Consider the following 13,367-nt stretch of genomic DNA (forward strand, 5'->3'; position numbering starts at 1 on the left):
CTGAAGGGCACCTTGAGTTCCACTGCTCACTTTTCTGAATTTATCCGGCAGGAACAAACTTGATGTCTGACTGGGATTTAACTTTTTGGCAAGATAGAAACTTTGGTCACAGCCATAGGTCTATAAAAATGTTTTAAAGAGGTCATTATTTCTGATTAAAACAATATTTTTAGCAAGTGATACATAACAGTAACAAGAAAGTAAACATCTTCATATCTAATGTAAGAGCAAAAACTCTTTACCAGTATCTTATTTTAAAATACAGCAAAAGAGTCAGTAGCGTCTATAAACAGTAGAGTGTTCTGCTATAGGGAATCAGAAAAAGAGCAAAATAAGGCACAGCCTGTTATTGTCACAGATTTGTGTTAGGCAGTAGTGTTCTTTCTGGAAGGCACAAATTGGAATCTGATTACCCAGAAGTTTAAAATGAGGATAATGTCATATGATGAGGACAGTTAACTTGGCACAAATTTCCTTAACTGCAGTCAATGGCAATTAACCAGACAACATTACTGCTAGGTTATAACACTCTGCAACTGAAGAAGTCCTCTCCATCAGCCCATCTGTAAATCTGAAAAGGCACTGTGCAAAACGGAGGTTGAGCTGACCACGCTTCTAGTTTGGAGTGCATATTACAAAACAAAGGCACATCTCCTAGGAAACAAGCTTTACAGTCACTAACAGAAAAATAATCATTTTAGATAGCACAGTAGGCGAGCTTGATAATATAGCAGGTTCTAAATCAAAAGTCTTGAAGAGGTTTCTTGAACAGCAGGCTGGAGTTTCACTAGTTCTTCAGGAAGATACACTCCACACAACAATGATAATGATGATGATGACCACAATGGTGATTCCTATCGCCCACATCTTGCAATTCTTCCACCAGTATTTCCTCTTCAACTTGGCAGCACTTGTTTCAAATTGGGAGGCTCCTGCCTGCAGTGCATCTGCACGGTCATCCAACTCAGAGAGCTTCTGGTCTCTTTCCAACACTTTATCCACATTGACTCTCATGATGTCCACCACCTCATCCACTTGATTTTGTGTCTGCTGAAGTCTTCTACTGCTGCCAGTGGCAGCACTTGAATCTGCCGGTGCATTTGTAGTCATTTTGGAGCAGAGGCAGCGTCTCAGGATCAGCTGACTGGCGCTGCAGGACCGGAGGCCGGGGACCTGGGCGGGGCGCCAGCGGCGAGTGATTTAAAAGGCCCTTTTAGTTTCAATTTAATGAGCCATTTTAACTAATAGCACTTTTGGTATGCCAGGCATTCTTCCAGAAACTTCACCAGTGATAACTGATTAATCCTTGTAAGTCAAGGATCGACCAAGTATAATTTAAGAATATTATCTTAAATATAATTTATTCTTAAATTATACTTGAATATAATTTATATATTAAGAATAAATTATATATACTTAATATATAATTAAGTATAAGTTATATATATATCTCCCCACTACTCTGGGGGGACAAAGTTATAGAACTTCCTTTCCAGGCTTAAGGAAGATGCCCATCCCCATGTTCCCTGCCTTGGGATGCTGAGTTTAAAGACTGCTGGGGAGAGAGAAGGCATATTTACACAGAGACCATGGAGCTCCTCCACCAAAAAGAGTAAAAATCCTGACTACCACTGCTTGCTGGTTGCCTGGTGGCTCAGAATCTGGTAAAGAATCCGCCTGCAATGTGGGAGGCCTGGGTTGAATCCCTGGGTCGGGAAGATCCCCTGGAGAAGGGAATGGCTACCCACTCCAGTATTCTTGCCTGGAGAATTCCATGGACAGAGGAGCCTGGCAGGCCACAGTCCATGGGATCTCAAAGAGCTGGACACGACGAAGCGACTTTCACTTTACCACTGCTTGCAGGTGTCCAGTACAGCAGGACACAAGCATGTGCTATGTACCCAACAGAAATGTGCCCAGAGGTGTGCAAGAGCCATGCACATAAATGCTAGTAGCAGCACTGCTCTCAGTACCCCCAAATTGGAAACAACCTAGAGGTCTACCAGCTGTAAAACGGCTAAATCACTTGTGGCATACCCACACAACAAAATACTCCACAGCAAGGAGAAGGAATGAACTACTAACACAGTAAACAGCATGGACAAATCTCAGAAACACGACACTGAGTGTAGGAAGCCAGACACAAGAGTACATACTATGTGACTGCCGTTTAATCGCTTGGTCGTGTCCAACTCTTTCTGACCCTGTGGACTGTAGCCCGTCAGGCTCCTCTATCCACGGAATTCTCCAGGCGAGAATACTGGAGTGGGCTGCCATTTCCTGCTCCAAGGGATCCTCCTGACCTGTGTCTCCTGCATTGGCAGGCAGATTCTTTCCCACTGAGCCCATATTGTGTGATTCCATTTATACAAAGTTCAAGGACAGAAAAAACTCATCTCTGGAGACAGAGGTTGCAATATATGAAGAGTGGCTGCCTGTAGAGGGGTGGGGACTACCTGCAAAGGGGAACAAGGGAACTTCTGGGGTGGGGGTGGAACTACTTCATATTTTGATAGGGGTATTGTTTACATGTGTTTATTTATTAAAACTCAAGTTGTATAAAGATCTACACACTTCACTGCCTGTGTGCTTTACAAACCTCAATACAAAAGAGAGATGTTCCCTCATATGCGTTACAGGAATCCTGAAGCCATGGATTGTGTAGCTGCTGCCGTGCAGAGGCTGCCAGTGGTGAGTCCACCATCTACAGCTTAATCCAGCTGCTGAAGCAAAGCCAAGCCTCTGAGAAATCAGATGCAAGTGTCCTCTAACTCGTTCCCCATCAACTCTCACTGTACCCATTCCCTAAGGAAGATGTTTGCCACGGAGGGTGATAAGAAGGTGCCAGAACTCTGGTTCTCAAGCCACATTTGAATATCCTCCAGTTTTTGGCGGTGTGATTCAAACATGAGCAATTCCTAGCCCCAGCAGCAAGTGGATTTGTATGTAGGTCTCACTATGTTCACCTAATGCCACCCCTCTTCCTGTATCTTATTGGGGAGGAAGAGTAACTGCAGGACTAAGATGTTTAGGCAGCTTGGATTTTGTGAGATTAGATGCGTCAAACTAGTTATTCTCCACATGGCCACTCAGTGAGAGACTCCATTTCCCAGCTTCCCTTATAGCTAGATAGGGCTCATGTGACTGTGCTCTCACCAACAGAATGTCAGTGGAAGTGGCCCATGCAAATTCGACTTGCATTAAAGGAAGCGGCTTAACTGGGCTTCCACACTACTCCTTTCATCAGGCTGGAACAAAGAGTAAAGCAGTGACCGAGTTTCAACTAGAAGAGAACAATACTCTTGGGAATGAAAGAGCTACAAAATGGGCAGAAGTTAGGTCCCTGAACAACTCCTATGCCACTAGCCTGGTCCACTCACCTCTAGACTGCTATGTGAAAGAGAAATTTCCATCACTGCATTCGGGGTCTCTATACGACAGCAGCTTAGCTGACACCCCTAGCAATAAGCTTTTGAGTCTCAGGGTCTCCAGGCACGAATTTTCAAGTCTCACATACTTGACCTAGTCTAGTCATTCAGATTACAGTAGTACAGGAAGACAGCAGCCCCCTTCCCCATCATTCAATGTTAATCTTGTTGTTAAACTAGCCCCCTACCTCCACAGTCTGAGACACTTTCAGCTCCCTCATGTGCAGATATACAGTCCTGTCACAACACAGTCCCACCCTCCATACTCTGCCTCACTGCACACATTTGCTGCACCTATAGCTCGTATTCTGGAGGTTCCCTGAAAGCACACTGCACCTGAAGAACTCTCTGCTCACACTTCTGGCCACGTGGAGTGGCCTCTTCCTCACCCCCATCCCGCAGTCTCTCCCGCCCATGAGGCAATTCTTACTAAGTCTTCAGAACCCAGCCCGAAAGACTCCCAAGAAGCCTCTTGAAAACCCCAAAGAAGAATGACTCCCTCCCTCTACTATGCTGCGATATTCATGAAGACATTTATCACTCTGAGCTGACGGGGTTTAATACATGTCTGACCTCACAGCTAGAATATATGCTCCAAAGACAAAGTCCCTAAAGGTTAAGATCATGTCGTGTCCATTTTCTTAACTTTGGCATTCAGCCATGATCTGGCTCATAGTCAATGAGGATTGAATGAAAGAAGGAAACAGAATTTAAGATGCTCAACACCACTCATTATTATAGAAATGCAAACAAAACTACAATGAGGTATCACCTCACACTGGTCAGAATGGCCATCATCAAAAAGTCTACAAACAATAAATGCTGGAGAGGGTGTAGAGAAAAGGAGACCCTCCTACACTGTTGGTTGGAGTGTAAGCTGGTACAGTCACAATGGAGAACAGTATGGAGGTTCCTTAAAAACTCAAAGTAAAGATATGATATGATCCAGCAATCCCACTACTGGTCGTATACCTTTAGAAAACCATAACTCAAAAAGACAGATGTATCCCAATGTTCAATGCAGCACTATTTACAATAGCCAGGATACAGAAGCAACCTAGATGTGCATCAGCAGAGGAATAGAGAAAGAAGATGTGAGACACACATACATGATGAAATATTACTTGGCCCTAAAAAGGAATGAAATTGGGTCATTTGCAGTGATGTCGATGGACCTAGAATCTGTCATATAGAGTAAAGTAAGTCAGAAAGAGAAAAACAAGTATCATCTATTAATACATATTTGTGGAATCTAGCAAAATGGTACAGATGAATCTATTTGAAGGGCAGAAACAGAGATACAGACATAGAGAACGGACATGTGAATACAGTGGGGGGAAGGGGAGGGTGGGGCGAATTGAGAGAGCAGCACTGACATATATAACTACCATGTGTAAAAGAGCTAGTGGGAAGCTGCGTGTAGCACAGGGCGCTCAGCCCGGTGCTCTGCGATGACCCAGAAGGGCAGGGTAGGGGTGGGAGGAAGCCTCAAGAGGAAGGGGATATGCGCACACACAGAGCTGATACACTTAGTTGTACAGTGGAAACTAGCAACATTGTAAAGCAATTATTCTACAATTTTAAAAAAGAAGAAAAAGGGGAAACAAAATTTAACAGCTGGCCTGCTTCAAAACTCTATCTATAAATTATCACTCTTACCTATTCAGTGCAAACGCATAGTGGAATTTAATGTTATGCTGGTCAGCCAAATCACATGTAGGCAGCATCTCCAGTGTTTCTACCAGCTTCACCATTGCATCATAGTCCTGTTGGCAAGAGGTCCCAAAGTGAGAGAGGAAACGCAGCTCTTTGCAGGTTTTCTTAAACAGTTATAAACATGAGACCACCTTAGCATTTAAATATAGGCCCTCCCCTACAGGCAGTATTTAGTGAAGTTAAAGTCCTTAAAAGAACAGCAATGAGATTAAAAACAACAAGATGGATGAGAGAAGACAGAGGAAGAATCCCTGCTCTCGGAGGTCACAAAAGGACCAAGGGAAGGAAGTTAGATTCAAAGTCGATAAAAGAAAATGAATGAGCCAAGCAGCTAGGAAAAGCTACCACATTTTGAGGATAGGAGAGTTATCACCACTGGCAGGGCTGTGGGTTAAAATGAACTGGACGTAAATATATAAGAAATCTTACAGTCATTTGCCACGTAAAGGGAGGAAACATCCCAAGGCTTCCTATTCTGTCAGAAACATTCCAATTCATTGAAATCAGTTTCTCGACTTTGGCACGAGTGACACTGGGGGCGGGGTCATTCTGTATGGTGGGGGCTGTCCTGTGTATTGTGGGATAGTAAGCAGCACCTGGGACCTTGACCCACTAGGTGCCAGTAGCACTCCGCACCACCCCCCACCCAAGTTGTGACAGCCCAAAATATCTCCAGACACTGCCACATGTCCCCGCTCGAGAACCATGGCTCTAAAGAACCAGGGGAAAATTGCTGCCGTGTTCGTCTCGGCTGTGTCCCCTGTGAGCAGTGCCATCTGTTACCCTTTCAGCCGGCTCAGAACCACTGTTACTGGCCAACTCGCTGACAGCTGGCCACAGTTAGCAGACGGGACTTCCCGCCGAAATCTCATGCCTGTTTTGTGGCATTACACTTTGATGCTGCTGCCCAAGGAAAGGGAAAGCAGAGTACTGCAAGAAGTTTCTGACTCATCCTTGAGCCTGAGAGTCCCACCAAGGGAAGGTTATAAAGAGGAGAGATGCGTGAAAGCACAGGCAGAAGGAAGCCAGCTGCTCAATGGAAGAAAGACCTCAAACAAGGTCCTTCCCATTCTCTTGTTCCATGGGGCATCACTCAGTCAGCGTAATTTCTAATAGCATCTGCTATTAAAATCAATTAGATGCATCTGTTTGTCACTAGGGGCATGAGTTCCTTAAGTGGTTGACTCTTGTTCTTGGCTCAGGTCATAAATGGAAGCCTCTCTCATGTAAAAACCTGTGGCCAACAACCTCCAACATGGCTCTGCACTGACAGAATTCCACAGGTTATGTACACTGCTCTATGTTCCTCCAAAGGGAAGGAAGATAAGACATCTTGGAAATGGCTCCATGGCATTAAACTTGGAGGAGGGAAATGATTGCTTTCCTCTATGGTACCATATTCTACAAACCCTGTCTTCAGGACTTTCCAGAAGTCTCTGTCCCTTGTCTTAGAATAAAGCCCTGCAGCCCCTGATTCCTAGACATGCCTCTGTTACTCCTGCTCTCCCTTTCACTAACAGGTAGTGCTAAACAAAGAAGGAAGTGACAAAGGCCTAAAGGAAGTAGAAGAGGAGAGGCATTAAGGGCAAGGACAACAGACCTGGTTGCCTCAGTTTGAATCTTGACTTTTGCCAACTGCTGTGTGACCTGGGGCAAGTTATTTAGCTTCTCTGTACCTTATGTTCCTCATTTTTAAAATGGGAATAATCAGACTGTGCACCCCATAGGCTTCTGAAGAGGATGAAGTGAATTAGGGCTTACAAAAGGCTTGGAACAACGCCTAGCACAAACTGCATATAAACTGTTAAATTCTGAACTTCTTTTACTAAGCAGTACCATATCTAAGAATTTGCTGGAGCACCCTTCTGATATGATGTAACCTTCTGCAACATTTCTACCACAAAAGATATGTGAGGTGACCTATGACCCAGCTATAAAACAGCTATTTGGCCATAAAACAGCTACCTAACCATACATCTAGTGTATGAGTACTTCATACAAGGAATTCCTCATGTCAGGGAAGAACTGTGTTAGCTTCAGATAAGCATATGGCATACCTGGATATCGCGATAGGACAGCAGTAAATTAATAACGATGTCTGAGGTCAGAACCTCAGTGTTATCCATGCGGAGCTTGATCCGAGTCAGCTCCTTGGCCAGTTCATCACCCTGGTATTTCTCTCTGGCTCTCCGGATGTCATTTAACAAGGTTTCTTTGTAATAAGCACTGGAGAGGGAAACAAGAAAAGCTCCAGTCACGTCTACAAGCATCCAGGGCTGTGCTGCAGCTCAAACAAACCTAGCTCTCATGGACATGACTTAGGCTAACACACAGGAGCCTCGCCCACACCTGAGCCTCCCAGGATCAGCCAACGGGGAGCACGTCCTACTTGTAAATGTCACTTTGCAAAAACCTAACCACTTAACACTTACAAAGAAAATCAGTTCATTATGACCTTGAAAATATTTTCAAAGTTGACCCCCTATATATTTGGATAACACACCGGACTCACTAGCTACCCTACCCCATCCCCTCTCCTCCGGTATTTTCAAACACACAGAGGACAAGAAAGTACTTCATTTGAACAGTAATTTCCCCCACCATTAAGAGATTTTTCACAAAGCCAAACAAAACTCCAAAGCCATGAAACATAGTAAGATGAATGTCTTTAAGATCTATCTTTCAGGTATCCCCAGCTAGTAGTCACAAAGCTTTTTACACTTGATCGAGAAACAAAATCTGGATGTGTCCATGAGCAATACAAGAAGCCATGCCTGGATACCTGCAGACCACCTCTGCCTTTCACCCCCTATCCTCTGTATCATTTTTGACAGCCAGAATGCTTTCCTAATGGAAGACACAGAACTTCCTTTATGTGGGCATCCAGATAATAACAGGGATGTATTACAACATTTAAATCAGTTGAAATTCACACTGGAATGTCTCACCATAGCCCCTCCAAGAACCAATGCTAGTATTCAGTACTTGGTTTAAAATAGATGGATTTAAATATGTTGGCTACTTTCCAAGCATTTTTTTTTCTATGGAGACTGGGCATGATCAAGGTATAATACTGTCAACCCATTACGTAGCTGAAACGATTTAACTGTAGACAGTAAAATTAGGTGGTCTATTAAAAAGAGCAAGTTTAACAAGTAATAGTCTTCAGAGAATGAGACAATACCAAAGAATAACCAATGTTGATTTTAATTGTTACAAAACTCTGTCCAAAAAAGTGTTTACAGTACATTTCCTGGTCCAATGCTTATAATAAATCTCAACATCTCAGTAATTAAGTGAAATTAATAACATCTCAGTAACTTAAGTGAAAGTACTCTGATATGAAAGTATCAGTGCATTGCTTTAATTTTTATTTCCTTGTCTCTTGCTTATTACCTCAATGATGAGCAAATTAGTAGATTCTACTAATGTTTAAAATTCTATGATTAATCAAATGAATAGTTAAGTTGGGTGATAGCCATTGTTCATTTGCTGGACTATAAAGGCATCAAAAGCTATTAAAGTGTTATTAGTTTCACCTGTCAAGTAAAAATGTACACTTTAGTCTTGTTTTCAAGGGGAACTCTGAAAAATAGTTTCAATAAACTAACAAACCTAATAAGAACGGTAACCTGCAAGAAAATAAACAAAACACTGAATTAAGTATGGCTTGGAGACAACATGTATGTAATAAGCATGTAGCCATTTCTGCCTCTGGTAACCAGGAAAGATACTGCTAATCAGTGTGAACTTGGAAATGTCTTCAAATCCCTTTTCTGCACAGGGTTCCAGGTGGCCTCCATCAGTCTATGCAAGTTAGCACTTGAGCTGAAAATCTGTCTGCCATCCCTGTTACAGATGTTTTCAACCATTAGCATCATTTACCCTCTCACTAACCCTTGCCAGGTATCTGGGAGTTCAAGGGGTTGAATCAACCAACAGGTATTTCAAGTTCTTTGAAGTTAAACCGAATTGAAAGACTTGTCTTCCTACTGAAACATACATGAAGTGAATGAGAAGCAAACCTGAGACCACTTCTTGCAGACACCTTGCTCATCTGGCAGACTCAAGCTAGCCTACTTCCTTGTCAGACCTGAAAAAATGATCCTGGGGGACTTTTCTCCCTGAACCTCACTACAATATTCACTGTGCAGTAAGACAATAGTTATCAAGCTGGGTCCGAATGAGGTTTTTGAGGGATATGCTGCAAAAGGTGCCCTGTTTACTTTCTAGATTGGCATGTGGTCACATATGCCTGAGTGGCCAGTCTTCTTTTCCCATTACAACCTGTAGCAGAAACTGTGTGTCCAAAGAAGAGGTGACAGGATAGAAAAGGAGAACACTGTGAGCAAGCATGCACCTCCCAGCAGCCCCACTGTAGTAATACTCCACAGTTTGGGGCCACAGCGCAAGCCAGAGGGACGTGTGGCCCTTACACTTGAAGTCAGTTCTGCCAGCGCTTTGGATTTTCATTTGTTTTGGAAAGACAAATCTTTCTCCTTGTGACTCAACTTTCAGGAGTAAATCCTTTAAATTGGCTACAGGTAAAGAAAATCTGAATTCTCTAAGTGGAATAATTTTTCTGCCTCAAGTTTCAAAACAGGGATATTCCAAGGACTGGCTTCTTGAGCACTGAGGCTCCAAGAGATGAGCTGACTGTTCCAAGGCTGCACAGTGAAGGACCACCTGAGCCAGGATTCAAACCCATACCTGTCAGCTCTTGAATTACTGCTCCACACCTTCTCTGACATAAATCTGCCAAGAACACGTCCCAGGGCACACTGTGGTCAGGCTGGCTTCAGCCTGACTCAGTATACCCCAACTTGTACAGCATAGGGGCTAATGTTTGGAATAACCTTGCTGACACAGTTTAACTACCTCAACAGCTGACTGGCGGTGGGCAGTTACTCACCTTCAGAAATGATCTTAGAACACAGAATGTCAGAGTTGAAAGAGCATTAAAGAAAATCAATGATTTAAGTTCCTTATTTTCTAGATGAGAAAAAAGCTACAGAAAAGTTATTTGTCAAGGTTGCGTAAGGAGCTGGAACCAAACACAAACTGAACCCTGACCTCAACTCCAGTTTCATTCTCTTTCAGCTACACCTCAACAGCCCAATGCACTGAGCCAGTGTGGAACCCTGGATTCCAGGATGACTTTAAAATGACTGGTTGGAGTTCCCCACTCTCTGGGCACTATGGTCTCTTGAAGGTACATCACCTCCATGGACACGAAGGGAAAATTTTGGCCAAGCTCCCAAGGTTGAGGACAGTTGATGGGAATTACCATGAGGTCACATGGATGTCCTTGAGGAGGCTAGTAAACCTGTCCACCAGAGGCACACACAGCGGACCCAGGAGGGTGTCCCAGTTGGGCTGCATGTACTCCGAGGCACGCCGCTGGGCATCACTCTCACAGCAAAAATAATCAGCGCATGGTGTCACGATGTATGGGATGAAATAATAATTTCCACTGGATGCCTAGAAAAAAGAAACAAAAATTGTTTCATAAAATAAGCAATGCAGAAGCACAGCTGTGGATTTGGGCAGGTGGAACCTTGGTGGGACAGGAAAGGTGAAAAAGCCTGATGATGAACAACTACTTGCACAATAAGACTATGAATCTATCAGACACAAACAGGAAGCCACTCCATTTCACAAGCTATAACACATGTTCGTACAACAAAAATTTGGTTTTCAATGCTGAACTGAGCAGTATACATCTCTGAATTTCACTGGCAGAGATTTTAGGTTTTTAATTCTCAGAAATTATATTTCATTACATATCCTCCAAATCAGAGGGAACTTCAGCCCAATGATAACCAAGAAGTAAACTGTAAAGGTTTAATTAATTTCTTTTGCCATGGCTGGAAGAGCCTTATTATTTGATAATTTAACCGCAGGTGAATTATTTATAAACTTTGTTGAGCAGAAACTGTTTTGCAAGAAGCAGATATTAATAGATATGATTAGTCCCAGAGATGTTTTGGGAAAAGATTTGTTTAAAAATGTTTATATTGTCAAATAATACTCAAGTAAAACTATGCTTTTTCTATGGAATAATCATGATTCATAGTCAAACTGTAACCATTTTTTAAAGCATAAACACTACCTTTAGTTTTTTTACTCTTTCAGTTTTTAAATTATGAAAGTATGATAATACATTTACCGGAGACTTGGAAAATATACAACAAAGTTACAATTATTTTAAATAGATAAACTTTTAGTTGGAGTTTATCAAAGTCTCAAGTATTAATAGAATGAATATACAGAAAAGTAAAAGGAAAGCACCATGAACCAGTTCAACATAATTAAGATTAATACAATTTTCACACAACAGTAGGATACAAATTCAAGTTCCCACAGACTATATATAAACTATGAGACACTGGAACATATCCAGGGACATAAAACAGGTGCAAAAAATTCATGGTCTAAAGGTAATGAAATCATACAAAGTTGGTTCTCTTATCACTGTGGAATTATGTTAGAAATCAGTATCAAAAGATATTTGAAAATAACCCACATATATTCAAGTCCAATGTGACATTTACCAAGAGAGATCTTTGACTTAGCCATTGAAAGCCTCAGTAAATTCAGAAGACTGAAAAAACAGAGGGTGATTACAGAGAAGAAAGCGTTTAAATGAGAAATATTAAAATGAAAAATTAATATCAAAGATATTTAAAAACCCCATGTATTTGAAAATTAAATGTCCACTTTTAAATGATGGGTGTATCTAAGAAGCCCTAACAAGGAAACTTAGAAAATATTTGTAATAGAATAAAAATTAAAAGAGAATTTATCAATTTGTTGCATGCAGCTGAAACTGCTCAATGCAACTAAATACAAAGTAGAATCTTGAATAAAGTATGAAAATAAATAATGGACACTAGCATAAAATCTTGTGAAATTTGTACAAAATTTGTACTTTAGTTAATAATACTATTATCACATGTTTTTTGGTTTTTTTTTTTTAACAACATAGTATTTCTTGATATTCTCAGAACTGGATTAGAAGTTTTGAGCTTCAAATTTTTGTAGAAAAGATCACTAAGATAATGAATTTTCTAGTCTTTTATCAGTAATATCAGATGCCAAAATATATGGAACTATATCAAAGTTTTGAGTGAATATTAATTAGAAACCTAGCATTCTATTTATACTAAGTCAAACAAGTGGAATTAAAATGTCATAAATTTTTTAGCTAGGCAAAAATTCATAACATTTCTAAAATATACATATCATACATACTATACACACACACACACACATATACAAAAGTTTTTTACTATGCTTGATAAAGGCTCGAGAAAGAAAAACAGAAAAGAGACACAGAAATTGGAAAACATAAACTAAATGAAATGGGAGCACTGAACATGAAATAGAAAAAGAAACACTACCTTTAAATAGCATTCAGCCCATGCTTGGGCTCCCTGATAGCTAAGCTGGTAAAGAATCTGCCTGCAATGCAGGAGCTGCTAAGCTGCTAAGTCACTTCAGTCGTGTCCGACTCTGTGCGACCCCATGGACGGCAGCCCACTAGGCTCCGCCATCCCTGGGATTCTCCAGGCAAGAACACTGGAGTGGGTTGCCATTTCCTTCTCCTTGCAATGCAGGAGACCCCGGTTCAATTCCTGAGTTGGGAAGATCCCCTGGAGAAGGGATAGGCTGCCCACTCCAGTATTCTTGGGCTTCCTTTGTGGCTTAGCTGGTAAAGAATTCACCTGCAGTGCAGGAGACCTGGGTTCGATCCCTGGGTTGGGAGGGTCCCCTTCAGGAGGGAAAGGCAACCCACTACAGTGTTCTGGCCTGGAGAATTCCAAGGACTATAAGGCAACACCAAAGAATGCTCAAACTACCGCACAATTGCACTTATCTCACATGCTAATAAAGTCATGCTCAAGATTCTCCAAGCCAGGCTTCAGCAATATGTGAACTGTGAACTCCCAGATGTTCAAGCAGGTTTTAGGAAAGGCAGAGGCACAAGAGATCAAATTGCCAACATCCGCTGGATCATGGAGAAAGCAAGAGAGTTCCAGAAAACCATCTATTTCTGCTTCATTGACCATGCCAAAGCCTTTGACTGTGTGGATCACAATAAACTGTGGAACATTCTGAAAGAGATGGGAATACCAGACCACCTGACCTGCCTCTTGAGAAACCTGTATGCAGGTCAGGAAGCAATAGTCAGAACTGTACATGGAACAAAAGACTGGTTCC

At 41.8% G+C, this 13,367-nt stretch overlaps 2 protein-coding genes across 2 annotated transcripts in view; both read right to left on the bottom strand.

Annotated features, from left to right (window-relative positions):
• MAP3K15 (mitogen-activated protein kinase kinase kinase 15) overlaps positions 1-13,367 on the bottom strand; it is a 153,190-nt gene that overhangs the window by 81,746 nt on the left and 58,077 nt on the right. Inside the window, exons 4-6 of the mRNA XM_055438529.2 lie at positions 10,432-10,625; positions 7,202-7,370; positions 5,088-5,194 (exon numbers count right to left, since the gene is read on the bottom strand). Of these exons, the coding sequence (XP_055294504.2) occupies positions 5,088-5,194; positions 7,202-7,370; positions 10,432-10,625 (470 nt within the window). The remainder of the gene's footprint in view (positions 1-5,087; positions 5,195-7,201; positions 7,371-10,431; positions 10,626-13,367) is intronic.
• On the bottom strand, positions 187-1,110 carry LOC129564494 (vesicle-associated membrane protein 3). The gene has a single exon (XM_055438532.2). The coding sequence runs from the start codon at positions 1,108-1,110 to the stop codon at positions 796-798; it is 315 nt and encodes a 104-aa protein (XP_055294507.2). The 3' UTR covers positions 187-795.

Source organism: Moschus berezovskii, chromosome X, assembly GCF_049115385.1.
Source record: "Moschus berezovskii isolate FMDL1 chromosome X, NW_MosBer_1.0, whole genome shotgun sequence".
Taxonomy (NCBI): Eukaryota; Metazoa; Chordata; class Mammalia; order Artiodactyla; family Moschidae; genus Moschus; species Moschus berezovskii.